Consider the following 21,440-nt stretch of genomic DNA (forward strand, 5'->3'; position numbering starts at 1 on the left):
CTCTTGCTGGCCCCTCATTCTTTCTAATGCCAAGTTTATTTTCATATATCAGAGCTGGGGATGGAATCCAGGGATGTACACACACTTGGTATGTGCTTGTCAACAGTCCTGGAACTCACTCTGTACACCAGGCTGGCCTTGAACTCACAGAGATCCACCTGCCTCTGCCTCCTGAGTACTGGAATTAAAGGTGTGTGCCACCACCACCTGGCTTGGAATGGACTGTTTTTAAGATTTATTTTTATTCTATTGTATGAGTGTTTTGTTTGTATGTACATATGTGTTTAAGTGTTACAGCTCAGAAAGGTATCCTGGCAGTTAGGAGCCAGGGAACACCACAAAGCAACACAGCACAACAAACCTCACACCAGAGATTTATTGGAGGAGAAGAACCCAGAAGGGTGGCTGCCTCTGGTTGGGTGTGAAGCAGCAGAGAACTGAGCAGAAGACAGGGCTTATAGCGTTTCCTGGGGGTAAGTGAGCTTTTCAGGGTGATTTTCAGGGCGGGGATTGGTGGGATCTCAAGTCCTTGACTCTGTAGGGTGAAAGCTGGATCCAGTCGTTTGGACAGTAGTGTTCTGTGGGTGGCAGGTCCTGGCCACTGGAGTGCCTTGAGGAGCCCACAGTGTGTACCACATGTGACCTGATGACAAAAGAGGTGAAGAGGGTGTGGGACCCCCTGCAACTCAAATTACAGATGGTTGTGAGTGGCCACTGGTGCTGGGCACAGAACTCAGGTCCTTTGTAAGATCAGTTAACCATCTTTCCAGCCCATTTGACTTTGGAGACGGTCCCACTACACAGCCCAGCTTTGCTCAGAATACGCTGTGGAGGCCAACATGGCCTGGAACTCTAGGATCCTGCCTCAGTCTCTGAAACACCTGCTTTAAGTAGCTTTAAAAAACAAGTAACAAAACCCACCCAGCTTCTAGTGGAGGACAACAGAATGAACCAGAGACAAGTCAGGTTTCCTAGGGATGTAAGTAAGAAAGGCAAGGAGGAGTAGACCTAGAGCTGTAGCAAGGGCCCAGGAGGAGAAGGGTTCAAAAGCTGGCAAGAAGGTAAGTCAACAAGGTGTGCGATTAATGAGGAAGCAGTAGCTATGCCTACCAGGTCCTCCCCTTGCTCTGCAGTCCTTGCCCTCCCTGTGGCTAGAGCCAGCAGCTTCCCTCTACATGTCAGATGCCACAATGGCTGCTGGTGCAACCACCTAGCAAGGCATGTCTGACGGTGCCAGCCCAGAGCTTCCTATTGTACTGGACTGCCTGCTCACCAGTCCTGTGCAGAAGGATCCTTGCTCCTGCCCTAGGGCTTTTGAAAAGAAACCTATCAAGTTGATTCATAGCCAGACTCCAGACCAGTGAGCCCTGAAGCCCTCTTGCCACCTGAGGTGACCTCACTAGCCTGGCTGTCCAGCCAGGATGGGACTGCTACTAGGAACAAGGCTGGGAACAGACACTGTGTAGGCGACTTTATTTGCTTCTTCTATGTACACATATGTACACCTGGTATGAGCCAATGGTACACTATGTCACAGATTATGTTATACACGCACGCTCCCAGGCAGGAATCGGGAGGTTCTGTTCTGAAAATCCCACTGCTGGTAAAGGAAAAGGACCCTAATGGAAGCTGCCTACCCCATTCCCAGACACTGACTCCCTCCCACGGACAATCTGTGCCTCCCCTGCCATGGGCACATGATGGCGGGATCTGGGTGGTGGTAGTGGCAGCAGCTGCTTCCAGTTTTCTCCTCTCTCACACTTGTGCAAAGGCCAGAAAGCAGCAGTGGCCACGCTCACTGACAGTAGCAGCCTGATGCCCGGGGCCTAACTGGATGGCCAGTCCTAGAATGCCCACAACCTCCTAAGTCAAGCAGCTTGGTTTCACGGGGCACTGGCATGCATCTTCTCCAGGCAGTTTGTCCAGAACATAACCAGACGGTTGTCACGGTTGATGCAGAAGTCTGTGAAGTCCTTCAGCAGCCGATCGGCAAACTTCTCATCCCCCGTGGCACTAGAGCGCCATGTCTTGGTCAGCATGGTGTTATAGGCCCAGTTGTAGCCAACCCGCTCCTCGCAGAACATGTTTTGGTTGGTGGAGCTAGTGGAGTTCCGTCGCCGACGCTGCTGCCCGGAAAACTTGCGCTTGGAGTAAGGCAGTTGAAGAAACACTGTTCCTGAAGGGAGAGAGCAGGCCTGAGTAGAAGCCACTGGTGAACACCTGCAGTTGGTTGGGGTGGTCCGGCGTGGGCAGGCGTGGGCAGGGCTCATGCGCCTGAGGCAGGGACTCGTGCACCCACCCAATTTTTTTGCCCACTGTTCCTCACCTGTAACATGGATATACTGAGGCTTATTCTCAGCAGGGAAGTTAAAAGCAGAGGCAGAATATTTATCTTGTACAAATCCAAACCTATAGTAACGACAGAAACACATGCATGGTCTCATTAGCTGGAGAAACAGGGCAGTGTGCAGCTAAGATTCCGACAGCCCGATGCTGGAATATGGAAAAGCCTCCTGTGTGGAACATGCAGGCTGCTTACTTTTTCCTCAGCACTTCTCAACACCTGCCTTCCAGCCCTGAGGATCCTGGCTCTCCTGTCACTGCAGACTGCAGCCCTCTACCCAGCCTCCGTCCCACCCAGCACCTTCCTTCCCCACATGCCCTCCCCACTCTAAACCTTCACTTTGCCTGCTGTGGCATCTGTCCTAGCAGGCTGCTCACCAATCCACAGCTGCCCCTTGTCTTATGTTTTCTTAGCCACATCTGTCTCCACGGTCATCATGCTAAGCATTTAATGGCCTTTGCTGAAACGGAACGAGGCATCTTAACTAAACTTTCCTTAAAGGTGAGGATCAGCAACCAAAGGCCCTTGGCTGTGCTGTGCTCCAGATGGGAAACGAGCAGAAGCCATTTCTCATCTGTGACTTGTCCTGTCCTACTTCTTATCTATAGCTTGTTCTATTCCTGGTTTTTCTATTTCCATAAAGCACACTCATCCTAGCCCCACCTGCTAAGAGCTGTAAAGGACGTGCTAACAGATGTGCCCAGTTCTGCCCTCGGTGTCTGCGGGCTTTATGTAATGAAGGCAGTGACGGAGGAGGTAAAATGAGTCTTCTTTCCTGGACTGAGCTCACTGGGGAAGCGCTGTGCTGGATCCAAGCTGCCAGCTCTATGCTGGCGCCCTACATTGTCTACAGGACACTTCTGGATTCCCTCCGTGCTTTCCAACCAAGCCAACTGATTTACTTAGCATGATCATCTGGACTGGAGGCTTCTTGCCTCATTTTCCCTTACCATCAGTAAAGACCCTTTCTATTCATCTATTATTTACTTTTGAGACAGGGTCTTAGGTATCCCAGGCTGACCTCAAAATCATAATTTAGCAGAGGACAACCTTCAACCACTGACCTTCCGTCTCTACCTCTTGAGTTTTAGCTCACAGCCGTGCACTAGTGTACCTGGCTTAACATGGTGATTGGTGCACACTAGGTAAGCATTCTACCAACTGACCCACATATCCAACCTAAGACAAAATTTTAATTTAAAAATTTTTATCATACAGACATACTTGCTTGTCTGTATGTGTGCACATGAGTAGACGCGCCTCTGGAGGCCAGAAAAGGGAGCTGGATCCTCTGGAGCTGGAGTTACAGGCAGTTGTGAGCTGCCTAAGGCGGGTGCTGGAAACCAAATCTGAGTCTTCTACAAGGGGCAGCCATCACTAAATCAAACCCAAAGGCCCCAAATCCTCAGAAAACCTACAATTCATCCAAGTGATTTTCCATTTGGGGCAGGCTGGGATTGCAGTGCAGACAAGGGGTATCCACTGCAGAGTTGTTGTACTGTCTCACCCCAACTACCCAGAATGAGTAGAAGGAACCCTTAGGTGTCACTGCAGAGGGTCTATGGGAGGAAGGAGAGCATTCCCAGCCTTTCTGAGATGGGCCTTTTTGGGCAGGGTGTCATTTCGGAGTCACATCTCCACCTGGATTCCACTCCACACACAACCACAGCAGGACCAGGGATGCAGCCCAGTGGATGGACGACTGCTTGCCTAGCACCCTCAAGGCTCTGGGCTCAGTCCCAGCACTGCACAGAAGCTATGTGTAGAACAAATACTCTGGAAAAGGCATTTTGCTGGCTCTATGAATGGGAATTAAATTTCTGCCCTCCAAGGGCCTACAAACTTGTCTAGTTTATAGTTTTTTGGTTGTTGTCTTATTTTATTTTATTTTTGTTTGTTTTGTTTTTTCGAGACAAGGTTTCTCTGTGGTTTTGGAGCCTTCCTGCAACTAGCTCTTGTAGACCAGGCCAGAAGATTGGGAGTTCATGGCCAGCCTGAGCCACACAGTAAAGCCTTATGAGGAAAAAAAGAGAAAGAGAGAGAGGAATTCAAAATAGAGGGAGCAGAAAGTCTCTGGTGGATAGTCGCTGACAGGGGCTTAGGCAAAGGGTCACACACAGCAATCCGCTGCGTCACACACAGGGCAGCTTTGGAGACACGGGAGAAGTCGGAGTTAGAAAAGATGCTGAAGGACAAAGGGCAGCGGTTTAGAAAATATGTCCAGGACCTGGGTTGAGGAGGAGTAGGAGAACAAGATACTGAGAAGAAAAATGCTGATTTGGCAACTAAGGTCACATCCAGGAGACACCTAGTCAAGAAGTATAGTGACCGGCCAAGGAAATGCTTACCAGCTGTGAGCAGCTGCGACATCCAAGCTACTGTCTCTTGAAGATTTACCAGCTGAGCCCAGAAACACCCAGGGGGAGAGAAAAGCAAGACTATAAGCTCTAAGACTTCCACTGTTCTTTGGCAGTGTGAGTGGGGGTGAACCAGACCTGTCTACTTCCTGCAGGAAGGCGTCCCTCTGCTCAGATCTATACCCCTTTAGTTACCACTGCATCCATTCCATACCCTTTACCCAACACATAGGTAAGGTCCAGATCTCAGGGCAGGGTCTAAGGTGGGAGCGGTTAGAGACCCGAGGCCTTGTGAAAGACCCGAGGCCTTGTGAAAGACCCGAGGCCTTGTGAATAAATGGTGAGTGCAGGGTCAAGCAGAGGGTCACTGAAACAACAGCGGCTTTGTTTCACCATGAGGAACAAACATGAAGTAGCAAGTGGACGTCAGCTGAGAGATGCTTGGAAACAATGTGGTTTGTCGCACTGGTGGAGGAGACAGCTAATCAGAGCAGCCAGGAAAGGCTTCTCCTGGGCCACAGAGCCAATGCTAAGAAAGAATGACTCTCATCCATGCTTTTAAACATCCATTGTCTTTCTAACACGTGGGGAAGGTTTACTGACAAAATTTACAATGTTTGGCTTTACCATCTCCTTCCCAGCAGAGCTCTCCCTTCACAGCCTAACAGAGCAATGAGGTCTGGAAGGCAACAGCCACAGGACTGGCAGTGCAGTGTCCATCTCCAAGGCTAAGTGGAGGCGAGCAGTGAGTCTGTCACTAGAAGGACAGATCCTTCGGGATCAGGAACAGAATGAACTGGGTTTCATTTTGGTAACCGCTATTGGAAAAAATACTGATTTGGTCACTGTTCCTTCTTGCTAACGGACAAACCTGTGAGCAATGGCTTCCTGGAAAAGGTGCATTCGATCCCAATACGTTTCCGGTTCAAAGCCTGAAAGGAATAAGGAATAAATGCTGAGCTGTGATCACAAGTTTTGTAATACACTCACACTGCTCTCTTCATTGCTCCTGACAATTCTTGTCTCTCGTTTCTGAACAAGTTATAGGAAGGACAGAAAGGTGTAGTTCTCGGAAGCCACTGTAAGCATCAGAATGAGGCTTATGTAATGTCTTATTCAAAAGCTGACAAGAAGCTGGACAGTGGTGGTGCACACCTTTAATCCCAGCACTTGGGAGGCAGAGGCAGGCGGATCTCTGTGAGTTTGAGACCAGCCTGATCTACAAAGTGAGTTCTAGGACAGTCGGACCTGTAACACAAAAAAACCTGTCTCAAGAAACAAACAAAACTAAAGCTGAAAAGACTCCAGTATTTTTATTTGTTTCTGAGACAGGTCTCGCATAGCCCAGGCTGGCCTCAAACTCTAGGCAGCCAGAGATCACTTTGAACTCTCGATACTCCTGCCTCTATGTACAGGTATTCACCACTATATCTGGCTTTGAAAGTATACTGAACACAAACCTGGAGTGTAAATTAGCTACTTCTGAAAATGTTTCTAATATCACTAATCTTCCATTTCCCTGTAAAGAAAGACAATATTACAAGCTCCATTTTAAAGGTAGGGAAATTGAAGTAAATAAATATAAAACAAATTCTTGAGAAGTCATGAGCTGCCGAGGGGAGAACAGAGCAGAATTTGCTCCTCCATCACTGACTGAATTGCTCCAGTCTCCTCTTCCACACGGCAGCTGCTGAGGACCAAATGCAGAGAGGAGGGAAGTTTGAGCACTCTGTCATACAGCAACAGGAAGCAGAGCTGGATTGCTCTCTGGATGGAGGTTTTGAGTCTCCCCAAAACAGTATAGACAACCCAGAGACTAGGGATGCAGTGGCTTTGTTACTTTGTCCATAATTAGAACTTTATTTCAAATAAATTGGAGAGACAGTCCCCCCCCCACAACTACAGATACATACACATGCATACACATACCCCACAGACACCCAGACATACACACATACAATCACACAAATACAGGTATAGGCACACAGACACAAACACACATGTAGCCAGCGCGCACACACACACACACATCACAATTGTGCCAGATTTTAAGATTTAGACTCAACTGCTACAGGAAGTGGAGATAAGAAGAAAAGAGGAGACACAGAATCTAGAAAATTGAGTTTTAGATCTGGGTCCTTATTCCTTTAAACTAGGACTTTTCTCTGTTACCATAGTAACCAACTGACGTTGATGACTTAGAAGACCAGGTCAGAATTGGCAGGGAAACCATCAGTTCTATGCCAGCCCTGTGAGTAATCCTGTTACAACGAGGAGAGCATCTCTGGACGCTGTAAGGTGACTGTAGCCCCTCAAGGTACTGACAATAATACAAGGAGCTGCCTGGCTTAAAACTTTGGAAGGATCATAACCAATCCCATTTCGGGACTGCACAAATGGTCCTCCTCAGCCACGCTGTGAGGCAGACAGAATGTTATGTGTGCAAAGGATTTTGTAAGCTCTGTGCAGCTCAGAATCTCTGGCCGCCGATGCAGAGGGACTGCAGGGCGCAGGTAAAAAAATGCCTTCTGCATTGTAAGCGGAGAGTACAGACTGTTGGAACTAGAAACCACAGGATTACTAAACTTAGCCTGCCCTACCTAGAAGCCCTCCTCACCCTCTGCCGTCTAGTGTAACACAAACTTACAAGCAAGTGGGAAGAAAATATTTCTCTTACACCCAAGCTGTGTCTTTCACATTTATAATCTCTCTGTCGGATAACTCCTGGCACATGAGCATCAGCTGCAGCCTTTTGCGTTTGAAAATGTCATCCCGAATGCATAGAGAGCTTTTTAGGAGATATTCATGCATTCATCTGCAGGAGTGCTTGGTGATAGCAATGGCAGGTGTGGATGGGGAACAGCGCTCAACATCCAGGTGGGTAAAGGGCACATCAGGGTGGTCCCTGTGCTCCCTTCCTCACAGAAGGACGGGGTCTAATCTGAGTCCTCAAGATCCAGTGCTGGAGATACACGCAGGAAACCTGGGACTTACAAAGCTGGTCCCAGCTTTGCACAGTAGAGCAATGCTTCCTGTTTGGTTTTTGATGGCCTCTCTAGGGCATTTTTTCATGGACTAGCATACCAAAGGCTCTCCTCAAATTCAAACGATCATTGCGGGTGATGAGGTGAATGGGAACACACAGGACATGGCAGAGCAATGGGGTGGAGATGGACAGTGCACAAACCTCTCTCCACTGCCGGCTTCACTCTGGCCTTCCAGAGCTGGCAGATAGGCTCCAGCCAGCATACACAAGAAAAAACATCAAAGCTCAGAAGCATTAGGGAATCTGTCCCAGGTTACCCAGTCACTGCCCAGTGGTTCAGAGTCTTGGTTGCTCTTGCAGAAGACTTAAGTTTGGTTCCCAGCACCCTCGAGGTGGCTCACAACCATCCAGAACTGCAGTTCTCGGAGATCCAACTCCTTTTTCTGGCCTCTGTGGGCACCAGGTGCACATGCGGCGCACAGACATAAATGCAGGCAAAACATTCACACACATAAAATAAAACGAAATTGAAAAATTTAAAAAAAAAATCCAGGGCAAAAGCCCAGTGCTGTGGGATAATACTTCTGTACACTGTGAATATATATTGCTCTCATTAGTTGATAACAAAAACTGCTTTGGCCTATAGCAAGGTGGAAAAGCCAAACTGGGTTAAAAGAAGGGCAGAGTTGAGGGAGACACAAGCAGCTGTTCAAAAGACATGCTGTCAGTAGACTGGTAAAAGCCACGTCCATGTGGCAATACTTAAATTAATAGAAATGGGTTAAGTTCAATGTAAGATCTAGTTAGTAATAAGCCTGAACTATAGGCAAACTCCTGTAATTAGTATTAAGCCTCTGAGTGATTATTTAGAAGTAGCTACAGGACGGGGTGGGACAGAGAAACCTCTGTTTACAATCCAGATTATTTCACCCTTTGTCGATGGCTCTCTTAACCAGCCTGTGGTTTCTGTGGTTTGCTTTCCTCAGGCATGTGTTCACTGACAGTGATGGGCTTCATTATGGCATTTCATACAAGTATCCTCATTCCTCTCTCTCATCCCACTTCCCACTCATCCTTTTTCTCTTTCTAGATGGTCAGTCTCCTTCTGCTTTCTGTTTCTTACTAACCTCTCCATTTTCCATCTAGATTCTACTTATGAGAGAGCACAGGGGGCTGTTCTTGGGATGGGGGTCGGAATCAGGGAGACAGCCCCTTCAGAAGGGAGTAGCTCTTACTGTCGAACAGGTGCTCGCTGCCGTCCTTGAGCAAGCAGCTGAGGTTGAGTGGGATGAAGAGCTGGGCCCGCAGAGGATCGCCATAGAGGTAACTGGGCAGTGCAAAAGGACCCTCCAAAACTGGGACTAACAAGAAGCCGCAGGAGGTAGCTTTTCGATGCCAACCTTGGACCTGGAAGGAAGCACAAAAACAGCATCATCTCCAGGTTCCTTTAGATCAGAGAAAATGCCTCCAAAGAGCACCCCTGCTGGAGTGGCAGCATCCGCACCAGCAGGCATGCTCGCTCACTCACAATCTCTGGCTCTAGCCAGCCCTGTCAGGAACAAGCACAGTTCGCTTCCTGGTGAGTGCTAGAGAAACTGAATGAGCACACAGCTGCTCTTCCAGGCCCCAGCTTCTCACCTTCAGTTTCTTTTGCAAGGAACTAACTTATGATAGCTAACACCCTCCTTATTCTGTGGAATGTCAGAAGCAAGGTCACAGGACAAAGGCTGAATCTTCCTATTTTGTTGCATAGCAAGTTCAGTGTATGCAATAAGAAAATAACCCACAGATATTTGATGTAGTGTGGGAGATGACTGTGGCAGCTTCTTGCCAAGTGACCAGCTCTTGCATACAGGAGAGTATACTCTGGGGAGCTCTCAAAACTATCTTCCTGAAAACCAGAGTTCCTGTAAATAACAACCAATGTTTCCTCAGGGGACTTTGTAAGGTTTTTTAAAATATGGTTTAAAAAACATAAAATGGATATTTAAAACAAACTAACTAAACCAGTGGGCTGGTGAGATGGCTCAGTGTTTCATAAAAGCACTTGCCATCAATGCTGATGACCTAAGCTTTATATCTCTGGAAGCCATATAGTGGAAAGCCAGAACCACTCCCTCGACTTGTCCCCTGTCCTCCACATCGTGACCATATGGTCCATACACACACAGGTAAATTAAAAACCTCCTGAACCTCACGATAGAAACCCCAGGCTAAAGGTGTGTGCTAGTGATGGGAGTGCCCGTCCAGAGCGAGGTCCTGGCTATCCTCCTGAGAATGCACGCTCCACACCACAAACAAAAGAAACAAGAATTCATGGATGTGGCTCTGGCATACAGGTGCCATCTGATGAGAACGACATCCATTTTTTTTTCTCAGATAGGGTGTCAGAATGCTGCCCAGGCTTGTCTGAACTCTGGGCTCCTCTTCTTCAGTCAAGCGTTGAGAGATACAGGCTGAGGGTGGTGGCACATATTCATAGTCCCAATTACTTGGGTGGCTAAGGCAGGATGACCACTTATGCCAGGGTTCTAGGCACTATATCAAGATTCCCATCCGTAAAAAAGATACAGTTTAGCCGTAGCTTGACTTAAACAAACAATTCTTTAAAAACTTAAAAGGTGCTGTGTAAAGGGTTCAGTTGGTAAAGTATCTAATATACAAGCATGAGAATCTGATTTTAAATACCCAGAGCACATACCAAAGACTCTTTTTATTTTTATGTGTGTGTGTGGAACTGGGGTTATAGGCAGTTCAGATCTGCCACATGGGTGCTAGGAATGGAGCCTCCAGTGCTAACCTCTGAGCTATCATCTCCCCAGGCCCTGGGACCCACTTTTACAAAGGCTGGGGCGGAAGCATGGGTCTGCAATCCTGTGCTCCTGCATGTGGTTGTTGCACATGCATGCATGCACCAGAAAACACTTAGACATACATCATACGTAAATGTTGCATACATGCAAAAACAGAAGACAACTACTCTTAGTTCCTTCAGAGGCACGAATACAAACGCAATAGTCAGGAGCTGCAGGGATGGCTCCGTGGCTAAACGCACTAACCGCTCTTCCAGAGGACCTGCATTTGATTCCCAGCACTCCAGTTTCAGGGAATCCAACATCTTCTTTCAGGCATGCATGCAGGCAAAATACCCATACACACAAAATGACAAAGTAAAATTTTTAAAAAATTAAAAAAAAAAAAAAACACAAGTAAAGCCAAAATCTCTAGTTTGGAAGGCTGAATTTGTGAGCATCAAGGGAGTAGCAGACTGTGGTGACTGCTAAGGAGGGCTCTGAGAAGACACTGACAGCTAAGGAGTGCCTTGGCTGGGGATGGGCAGTGGTTTGCGTTGGCTTCACAGCACAGCATACACAGGTGACCAAGATAGACTAGCAGAAAGAAGACAGGCAAGGCCAGCTAACACTTGGGACACTGTGGGTCAGTTACTTCTTTGAGGGACTCCATTGAGGGACACTCTGGTTGCTGTCCATTAAATGCTAATAATACATCCAACTCTTCCCCTGTTGTGGGATTGACAAAGATATCTGTAAATACTGCCAAATGCCCCAGAAGACAAACTCACCTTTGTTCGAGGAACAGCAAGTTAAAATGTGATATTTGCCAACTAGGAATTGGTGAGGCAAACTATGGAATAAATAAATACTAGAATATTCTGTAGCCATTAAAAACAATGAGGTAAAAAAAATTTAAATCCAACAAGTAAAAAAAGGCAGATTTATTTCTTTTGGTATAGAAGATACACAAGTAACAGAAAAAACCCAATGTAAATACTATGCATCCAGCATGTGAGCATAAGTGTGTCCTCAGCATGAATTCTAGGCTGATCTGAGATGTGAGAATGTAGCTGAGTGGCCTTGAATTTGTGGTGATCCTTCACCTCAGCATCCCAAGTGATGAGACATTTTTTCTTTAGGGGTGAGCCACCATGGTCAGCTTACCACCTGTCTTGTATATACACACAGAAACCCTGTAGTGTTTTAAACATGGATATAGTGATGGTTGCTTTTAGATGGAAGTCCCAGGACACAAGGGAGAGACAGAGATTTGCTCTTCATTCTGGACCAGTGGTTCCAAGTTTTGGAAAATGTTTGGTTAGCACAGCCAGTGGTGTGCTACTGGTGTTTAACAACCTACAGTGGGCACGACATCACTCACAACAGATAATTATTTGGCCCCAAGTCAGTAATGCCAAGGCGAAGAAACACCAATCTAAACTCTGCACTCCTATGTTTAATGTTCTAAGGTCAAAGGTTATGTGAAAACAACAGGAGCCTCTACAGAGCACCCCCTTGCCTTAAAGTAGGTGATGGTCTCACCATCTCAAAGAGTACTGTGGCAGTCACCGCCATCCAGTGTAGCTTGATCTCAAAGGCTGCATTGAGAGAGAAGTTTCCGTGGTAGTAACAGCTGCACCACTCCAGCCGGTCGGTTCGGTTGTTCACATCGACATCCAGGGTCACAGTCCTCTGCTCTGGGACAGTGGCAGCTGTGTGAGCACGCAGCAGGGGGTGGGGACACAGAGAGAGAGGCATAGGAGTGGGACAATGTAGAAGAATGAATAAGCACCATAAATATGAAACTGCACAAGTGTTCAATAGAGCTTCCTATCTCTGAAAATCACTAGTTAACAATCCAGGAGTCCACAAAAATCTTGTTCTGCTTGCTGTTAGATAATATGAGAATGGGTTCAGATATGTTTCAATAAAACTTTATAAAAAACACATGAAATTCTAGGGTGATAAGCTACTCTGTATATTATACCACCTTAAATGTATACACATCCACAGAATATACAATACCAAGAGTAAATAGTGGATTTTGGGTGATGATAGTGCATCCATGTAGGTTTGTGGATCAGAACAAATGTCATTCTGGTGGGGACTGACAGTGAAGGAGGCTGGGTGCGAGAGGAGCAGGGGACCTATGGGGAGTCTTTGTTCAGCTGTACTGGAGAGCTAAAAATCCTTTTAAGAAAATTAATTATAGCCACACATTGTAGTTTAAACCTATAATGCTAGCATTCAGAAGGCTGAGGCAGGAAAATATGTTAGAGGACATCTTGCTACATAGTCAAACCTCATCTCAAAAAAACACAATCTGGGGGTTGGAGAAACGGCTTATCACTTAAGAGTGTTTGCTGCGGGGGGTGGGGGGGTGGGGGGGTGGAGAGATGGCTCAGTCGTTGAGAGCACTGCCTGCTCTTCCAAAGATCCTGAGTTCAATTCCCAGCAACCACATGGTGGCTCACAACCATCTGTAATGGGATCTGGTGCCCTCTTCTGGCCTGCAGGCATACATGCAGACAGAATACTGAGAATACTGTATACATAATAAATAAATAAATAAATAAAATCTTTTTTTTTTTTAAAAGAGTGTGCTGCATAATCAGTGAAGCCTGGAGTTCAGATCCCAGTGCCCCCACATACTTGTAACCAGCTCCAAAGGAGACAGAGACATTGAGGCTTGCTGGCTTGCAGCCTAGCTGAGAAAACACAAGCCCCAGGGAGAGATCCTGCCTCAAAGGACTGGAGAGTCACACAGTGATACATAAGATACCCAGTGTCCTCTTGTAGCATCCATGTATGCACACACACACACGAAAATCAAGAGCAGTGTAGAAGGGTCAGTTATAAACAAACCATAAGCCAGATTTAGCCAATTATAAAGCAGTTTGACTCCTTAGTCAAGCCATCCCTTCTTGTAAAAGGGAGAGATGTCATCTTAACTAGGATCATAAACTCAGATACCCAACCAGGATGTACCTAAGATGTTCAGGATCAGTGACCCACAAACAGAACAAGGGAAAAACAGCCTAGACCACAACGAGGAGGAAGTATGACTTCTTTTTTTTTTTTTTAGTTTTTCAAGACAAGGTTTCTTGTAGCTTTGGAGCCTGTCCTGGCACTAGCTCTTGTAGACCAGGCTGGCCTAGAACTCACAAGAGATCCGCCTGCCTCTGCCTCCCGAGTTCTGGGATTAAAGGCATGCGCCACCACCGCCCGGCTAAGCATGACTTTTCTGCTTTTATCCTAGGAAGGCCTTAGTCCTACAGTATTTTCTCAGTAAATGGGAGCTCACAATGAAGCCTATCCCACTGCAGACATGTCAGTCAGGGCTCTGACCTCAGTGGACACTAACCACACTCAGCACACCAGGTTTTCTATAAATCAGGATCTGCTCTTATATCCCTACTCCTCACAAATGTTCTTTCTCTGAGTCAGTTAGGCTCTGGGTTTTGCTCCTAAGTCAACAAATTTAATGAGCTTCTGTTGGAAGGCAGGAGAGCATGAGGAAGGGCACTGAATGATACTCTCCCGATACTAGAACAGGCAGAATGGGCAACATTCTTGATTTGGAGCTGGAAGGGCCAAGCGCCTGCGATTCCAGCCACACTCGCATGTTTCTGAAAACCTTGCTTCCTTGTCTGCAAACTGATATGGCAGCCCAGGCAGGAAACATGTGGCTGAGAAAGGGTTATAGACTCTCTTAATTGCCTTCTCCTCTGGTCACTTTGTGTCTCCTCTTTTCTCTGTTCCCATTAAGCCTGCCTTCCAGCTTATGACATGAGGTTCACTAATGCTCAAAGTGAGGCCTATCCGTGGCTTGAGGGACACTTGAGGCACATTTGGTTCCCTTACTGGTCACTCTGATACTAAAATGTTCATTAAAGCTAGGTTCTGTCTGGACTTCATGTTCCTGATTTATGACACTCTCAGGAACCCTTTACTCAACAGTCCACATCAAAGAAAGCTGTGTTCTCTGGACTTGCACACTATATATTTATTCCTCCAGGTAAAAAGACCTGTCACAAAACCAAAGGCATGTGATAAACCTCAGCAGTGACTTGGAACATCTTCTATTATCAGGTTTGTTAAGTGCAGAATAGGTGAGTCTAGGGGACACCCAAGTGGAAATCACTCTATCACTGGCTTTGTGTTTCCAGGGTAAGATTTGATAATGCAGATGTGTCTAGCAGGCTTTTAGTATGGACAAAGGTAGAGCCAGCTCCGTGGGAAGTCTAATCAATATGCAGAGGCCCAGAAGAGAAACAAGCTCAGCATTTTAGGGGGCTATTAATGACCTAGGAGAGCAGATCAGTATCACTAGAGGAGAAGGAACACTGAAGCTGAGCCCTCACAATGAAGCAAGTCTCAACAGCGAGTGCCAAGTTGAAGGAATTTTTCAAAAAGAAGCTAGCTCCATGTTCATCAGGGCTTTGGAAAAAGTTCAGGGGTCAGTCTGGATAGAGGAATGCAACAGTCTCTCGTGACTCTGAGATCTAACAGACTGCCATAACAGACCTGAGAAGAAGGCCCGAGCATGAGCCTGAGCGGAAGGCATGTGGTACTGCATCTGCAGGACTCTCAGGTGGCTTTGTAGCTTCCCAGCTCAGTGACACAGGATAAGGATAGGAAGTGGGAGCCACAACAGGCCAAGGCAAATGTCTATGTATAACATTAGACATTTCAAAACAGCTTTCTGCTGCTACCTCCAAAGGAGAATCACAAGTTTTAAAAAAAGAGAACAAGCAAACAAACAAAAAGCCACCCCCAAACAACAGTAAAACACACAAATAAAACCCAACCGAATCACAGGCAATGGTGAAACTCAGGTGTTTCTCTTCCATAAGTCATCTTAGTTTTTTTCTGAGGAAGAATTCAAATGTTGAGGTTATGACCTGTTTGTTTATTTATTTAGCAAATAAATAAAATTGGTTAGTTATTTGAGATAGGGCCTTACTATGCAGCCTGGGATGGCCTCAAACTCACAATCCCTTCAATAAAAAAAAAAAAAAAGGAAAAAAAAACCTCACAATCCCTGCTTCTGCCTCTTAAATGCTAGAATTACTGATCTGTACCACCAACTACACCTGGCCAGAAAGATTATCTTTGTGTGTGTGTGTGTGTGTGTGTGTGTGTGTGTGTGTGTTGAGCCAGATCTCTCTTTTCAGTCCTGGCTGTCCTTGAACTCACAGAGATCCACCGCCTCTGCTTCCCAAGTACTAGGATTAAAAGCAAGCCCACCACACCCAATCATAAGCTACCTTAATTTACTCTTGTTTTTTACTTAGAAACATATTTTTTCTTGCTAGGCATGGTGGTACATGCATGCCTTTAAGCCATACAGTTCCTCATGCTGTGGTGACCCCAACCATAAACTAGTTTTGTCGCTACTTCATAACTGTAATTTTGCTACGGTTATAAATCTTAATGTAAGTATCTGTATTTTCTGGTGGTCTTAGGTGACCCCTATAAAAGGGGTCACAATCCACAGGTTAAGAGCCTCTGCTTTAAATCCAGCAGAGGCTAGTAGACAGGCCAGTCAGGACCGCACAGTAAGACCCTCTCTCAAATAAACAATTTTCCAGTGGTTTTAAGTAGGTCCTTGTACATGCTAGATGTCTAGTGACTACCCTTCCCCAACCACCTGCTATTCCCAGACTCCAACCTGGTCGAGAACTTACCCAACAGTGCAGCTGCCTGGCTCCGTCCTCCAAAACTTCGGCTGAAGGAGCTGTGCCTGCTCGCGTAAGAGGCTGGCCGACTGGGTAGCCAGGGCAGGAGGAAGGCAGGAATCTCAGAGTGCACAAGCTCTTCGGCCACAAAGGCCACTTCAAACCACTTGCGCTGGAAGCTGGCAAAGTCGTCCACTCCTGTTGTGTGCCAGGGAGCAGTGGGCTGCTGCATAGCCACTGGGAAAAAGCAGGGGGAGTAAAGGATCTCCTGTAACAACGCTGCTCTTCTGACACATGGCGCAATACAGATAGACCATAAAACACTATGCTAAGGGAAAGGAAGCGGTATAAAGCCTGCCTATTATGTAACCACACATATGACATTTGTAGAACGAAACACAAAACCTGTAACTGCTTGTTCAGGGAGTGTTTGGAAAGGGAGGAGTTGGGCAGTAAAAGCTAACAAGAAAGAGGTGGTGGTTGCACAATACTGTGAATGGCTTTTGTTATGTAGGCTAATTTTATGTTATATAAGATTTAATTCAATTTAAAAAATCTTATCAGTTTTATAATATTTCAGAAAATAAAAAGTTGTGGGCTTTTAGTTTTCTTTTTTCTAATAGAAGGTAAAAATCGATACTAAACTAACAAAAGTACACAGTGAATGTCACTAACTATACCACATCATGTATGGACCCAGAGATGAAGAAGTGATTTACCACAATATGGCAGTCTCTTCCAACCAGTTCAAGCACCTGAAATTCACACACTATGAAGGCTGCTTTGAATCCTTGGTGCCTCCAGAGCCATGGCAGCCAGAAATTATGTTAGAAATTGCTCCCCATGGGAGAATTCCCTTTTTTCATTAAAAGGGGATGGAATTACAGTATTGCTAAGTAGCAGAATGTTTGCCTAATGTGCAGAGGCCTTGAGTTCGATCCCAGAACCACAGTAAAAAAAAAAAAAAAAAAAAAAAAACACATGCAGTTAGCTTCCTGAACTCATGAGCTATATATACAGTTACAGACTTGATCACACACACAAAACTATTGCAGGGGGGCAGGAGAGTATTTATACTGAATATGACCAAAAGTTTTCTTGCTTCTTGAACAATATAGTACAATACAGCAGTGTCTTACTATCAGTTACTATAAATAATTTGGGGATGATTTAAAGAATATAAGAGAAGAGGCTAGAGAGATGGGCTTAGTGGTTAAGAGCACTGGCTGTTCTTGCAGAGGACCTGGGTTCAGTTCCTAGCATCTACATGGTAGCTCACAACTGCCTGTAACTCTAGTTCCAGGGTATCTAACACCTTCTTTTGGTCTCTGCTGGCACCTTCACACACATGGGGTACACATATAAACACACACACACCATACACACACACAAAGAAAAGCAAATCATTAAAAGTAATATGAGGGTATATGTGAAACCATGCCAAAGAATGACTATTTAAAACATGTCTTGGAAAACAAGGTAGACTTGGTAGTCTTCTTGAAGGAGTATGTGGGAACTGGAAGCCCAGTAAGTATGAAGCACTATTGGAGGCATCGCACTGTCATCAAAGCCAACTCAGAAGAAGGGAGGCAAGGTGCAAGTTACAGCACCAATATAGGATCCATAGAAAATTGTGCTGGGCGGTGGTGGTGCACGCCTTTCACCCGCACTTGGAGGCAGAGGAAGGTGAATTAGTTCAGGCCAGCCTGGCCTACAGAGAGAATTCCAGGACAGGCTCTAAAGCTACACAAAGAAACTCTGTCTCAATTTTTTTTTTTTTTTTTTTTTTGCTGGGCAGTGGTGGTCATGCCTTTAATCCCAGCACTTGGGAGGCAGAGGTAGGCAGATCTATGTGAGTTCAAGGTCAACCTGACCTACAAAGCGAGTTCCAGGACAGCCAGGGCTGTTACATAGAGAAACCCTGTTTTGGGGGAAAAAAAAACCCACAATAAACAAAAAAAGAAAAAAAAAACCCAAGTAACTTGGCCTCTTTTTTAAAAAATATTTTAAAAACATGTATGTATGTATGTATGTATGTATGTATGTATGTATGTATGTATACAGTGTTCTGTCTATATGCTTGCTGGCCAGAAGAAGGCACCATATCTCATTACAGATGGCTGTGAGCCACCATGTGGCTGCTGGGAATTGATCTCAGGAACTCTGGAAAAGCAGTCAGTGCTCTTAACCTCTGAGCCATCTCTCTAGCCCCTACCTTGGCCTCTTTTAGGTTTATTTCCACCAACACTGTCCTCAGTAAAAACATCGCCTGGACTAGAGAGATGGTTGTGTGGTTAAAAGTGCATGCTGCTCTTAGAGAAGACTAGTTTGGTTCCCAGCACCCAAATCAGAGGTCTTACAACTGTCTATAACTCCAGCTCCAGGAAGATCCAACACCTCTAGCCTCTGAAGGTACCTGAATTCATACACTCACACGCGCGCGCGCACACACACACACACTCTCTCTCTCTCTCTCTCTCTCTCTCTCTAAAATAGCTAAATAAATCATCTTTTTAAATAAACAGCATTGTCTTCAGTCGTGCGTAAACATGTAGAGATGCTGCAAGAGGCTGTCGGTGTCAACTGAAAACACAAAGCCACACATGGAGCTCAAGATGCATGGAGATGTGAGAGATTAGGAAAAGTACTCGCCCCTGCATGTGCTTTGGCTCTGACCTCGATCGGGCTCTTTGTCCATTACTATCTTGTAGAAATAGAAGCCATAGATGAAGGTCCGCCAGGCTTCACCAGATGCATGTGTTATGAGCTGCTCTTCCAGCATTTTCTAGGAGAGACAAGGAAAACCTGAAATTCCTACAGGTAACATCTCAAAGAGGCAACCCTTGCTTGTGCACAGCAGTCAAGGCAGTAAGTGACCAGAGAACTGAGGTCACACCGCTGGTCCCCATTAGACATTGAGAATATGCTATATGAAAATGAACCTGTTCCAAGTTATAAACTAATGTATTTCATCAAACATTTCAAACATACAGAAAGTAGAGAAAAACTCCAAGTACATAACCATCTAACTTCAATAAATTTAACATTCTGCTAGGCAGTCTGTTCCTCTTCATCTGAGGGAATGTCTCCCGAGACACCTAAAGGAAAGTGAGTTGTGGTACACACCCCTATAATCCCACTGGGAAGGTAGAGGCAGGAGGATGAGGGCTCAAGGTCATCTTGACTCACTGACGACTTACCAGACCTTTGAAGAACTAATACCAGTGTGCCTGCTCCCTTCCACCTCCCCGTCCCCTTTTCGAGACAGGGTTTCTCTGTAGCTCTGGAGCCTGTCCTAGAACTAGCTCTTGTAGACCAGGCTGGCCTTGAACTCATAGAGATCCATCTGCCTCTGCCTCCTGAGTGCTGGGATTAAAGGCATGTGCCACCACAGCCCAGGACCAGTGAGTCTTAAACCATTCCTAAAAACAAAAAAGGAAATATGTCACCAAATTCTTCTTATAAATTTTAATCCTATGCTCATGGATTACAAGAATTAATATGAAAAGTGCCTACCTTACCAAAAGCAATTTATAGACTCAATGCAATCCCCATTAAATTCCAATGAGATTCTTCACAGAATTAGGAAATATGGAAGCACAGACAGTCAATGGAATCCTGAGCAAAAAGAATAATGCTACAGGGATCTCCACACCTGGCTTCAAGTTATACTGTCATACCTCACTGGCACAAGAAAACACCGACCGGTGGGATACAATAAAAGGTCCAAATAGAAACCCACACAGTTACAGTCATCTGATTTTTGCAAAGATGGCAAAACAAACAAACAAAATGCACTGAAGACAGTCTTCAACAAATAGTGCGGGACAACTGTATCTCCACATGTAGATTCCTATCTCACTCTGCACAAAACTCTCAATGGGTCAGAGCTTTAAAGCAAGACTTGGAATTCTGAAACTCTTAGAGGAAAAGGCAGGGAAAATCCTAAGATCTAGCTAGGCATAGGTGAGGACTTCCTGAAACAGACTCAGTAAATAACGCCAACAACTGACACCAGAACCTCAGGAAACTACAAACAGCACTAGAAAGCCTCTGCACAGCACAGGGCAGGTAGTGAAGGGGCGGCCCACAGACAGAAGAAAGCCTTTGTTGTCACACATCCGACTGAGAACTAACGTCTAAAATTTGAAAGGAACTAAAGGTAAAAAATAGACAACAACAAATAAAACAACCCCATCAATAAATAATAATGAAATGAACAGAGAATTCTCAAAAAATGAAATACAAATGGCCAATAAATGTCAAAAGATGTTTAGAGAAATATGAATTAAAACTACATGGGGAGTGGCTGGAGAGACCAATGGCTCTTGTTAAGAATGGTTAAGTGTAGCCGGGCGGTGGTGGTCAGCCTGGTCTACAAGAGCTAGTTCCAGGACAGGCTCCAAAGCCACAGAAAAACCCTGTCTCGAAAAACAAAAACAAAACAAAACAAACAAACAACAACAAAAAAACCATCAAAACCAAACCAAACCAAAATGGCTGTTTTTTTTTTTCCCCAGAAGACTGGGGTTCGGTTCCCAGCACCCACATGGCAGTTCACAACTGCCTGTAACTCCAGTTGCAGGGGATCTGACTTCCTCTTCTGGCCTCCACTGACACTAGGTGCATATGGGGTGCACAGACATACAGTAAGGAAAACACCCAGACACATAAAATGTTTTACATTAAAAAACAAACAACAAAAACTACATATAGAGTCTACCTTGCCCTGGTGAGCAGGCAGTCTTTATGAGTAGGTCTGGTGCACGCCCCTGCCATCCAGTGTTTGGGGAGGCAGAGGCAGGAGGTAATGAGCTGAAGAAACCCACGCTCAGCCCTAGCACTCATGTCAGGTGACCTAACATCCTCTTCTGGCCTCTGTGAGTACCTGCATCCATCTGCCTACAGACAGACACACAAAGAAGAATAAATAAATCTTAAGAAAAAAATCACAAGTATAAGGAAAAACAGGCAAAGGTTCTCTAAAGATGGCTCAGTGGTTAAGGTGGCTTTTGCAGAAGACCTGGGTTTGAATCCCAGCACCCACATGGCAGTTCACAACTACCTGTAACCCCAATTCCAGATGTGACACCCTCTTCTGGCATCTGCACACATGTGGCACACATACATATATTAACTCACACACACACACATACACACACACAAAACACAGATTAAAATTTGATAAAAACAAGTAACAAACGCTGACAAAGATGAGGGCAAAGGGGACCCTATACACTGCTGGGAGAAGGAAACCTACTCCAGCCACTGTGGAAA

General features: G+C 45.6%; 1 protein-coding gene across 8 annotated transcripts in view; it reads right to left on the bottom strand.

Annotated features, from left to right (window-relative positions):
• Nucleotides 1–1,454: 1,454 nt before the first annotated feature.
• Depdc5 (DEP domain containing 5, GATOR1 subcomplex subunit) overlaps nucleotides 1,455–21,440 on the bottom strand; it is a 113,481-nt gene continuing 93,495 nt past the window's right edge. For 7 of the 8 annotated variants that reach the window (XM_050141024.1, XM_050141023.1, XM_050141025.1 and 4 more), the window contains exons 36-42: nucleotides 18,840–18,948; nucleotides 16,173–16,400; nucleotides 12,025–12,194; nucleotides 8,923–9,094; nucleotides 5,573–5,633; nucleotides 2,327–2,409; nucleotides 1,455–2,176 (exon numbers count right to left, since the gene is read on the bottom strand). In XM_050141024.1, the coding sequence (XP_049996981.1) occupies nucleotides 1,884–2,176; nucleotides 2,327–2,409; nucleotides 5,573–5,633; nucleotides 8,923–9,094; nucleotides 12,025–12,194; nucleotides 16,173–16,400; nucleotides 18,840–18,948 (1,116 nt within the window). In that variant the 3' untranslated portion in view covers nucleotides 1,455–1,883. Of the gene's footprint in view, nucleotides 2,177–2,326; nucleotides 2,410–5,572; nucleotides 5,634–8,922; nucleotides 9,095–12,024; nucleotides 12,195–16,172; nucleotides 16,401–18,839; nucleotides 18,949–21,440 lie in introns of those variants that run through there. The other variant, XM_050141030.1, reaches the window with a different exon arrangement.

This window comes from Alexandromys fortis, unplaced genomic scaffold, assembly GCF_014885135.2.
Source record: "Alexandromys fortis isolate MF-2015 unplaced genomic scaffold, M_Fortis_MF-2015_v1.1 scaffold_7, whole genome shotgun sequence".
NCBI classification, from domain to species: domain Eukaryota; kingdom Metazoa; phylum Chordata; class Mammalia; order Rodentia; family Cricetidae; genus Alexandromys; species Alexandromys fortis.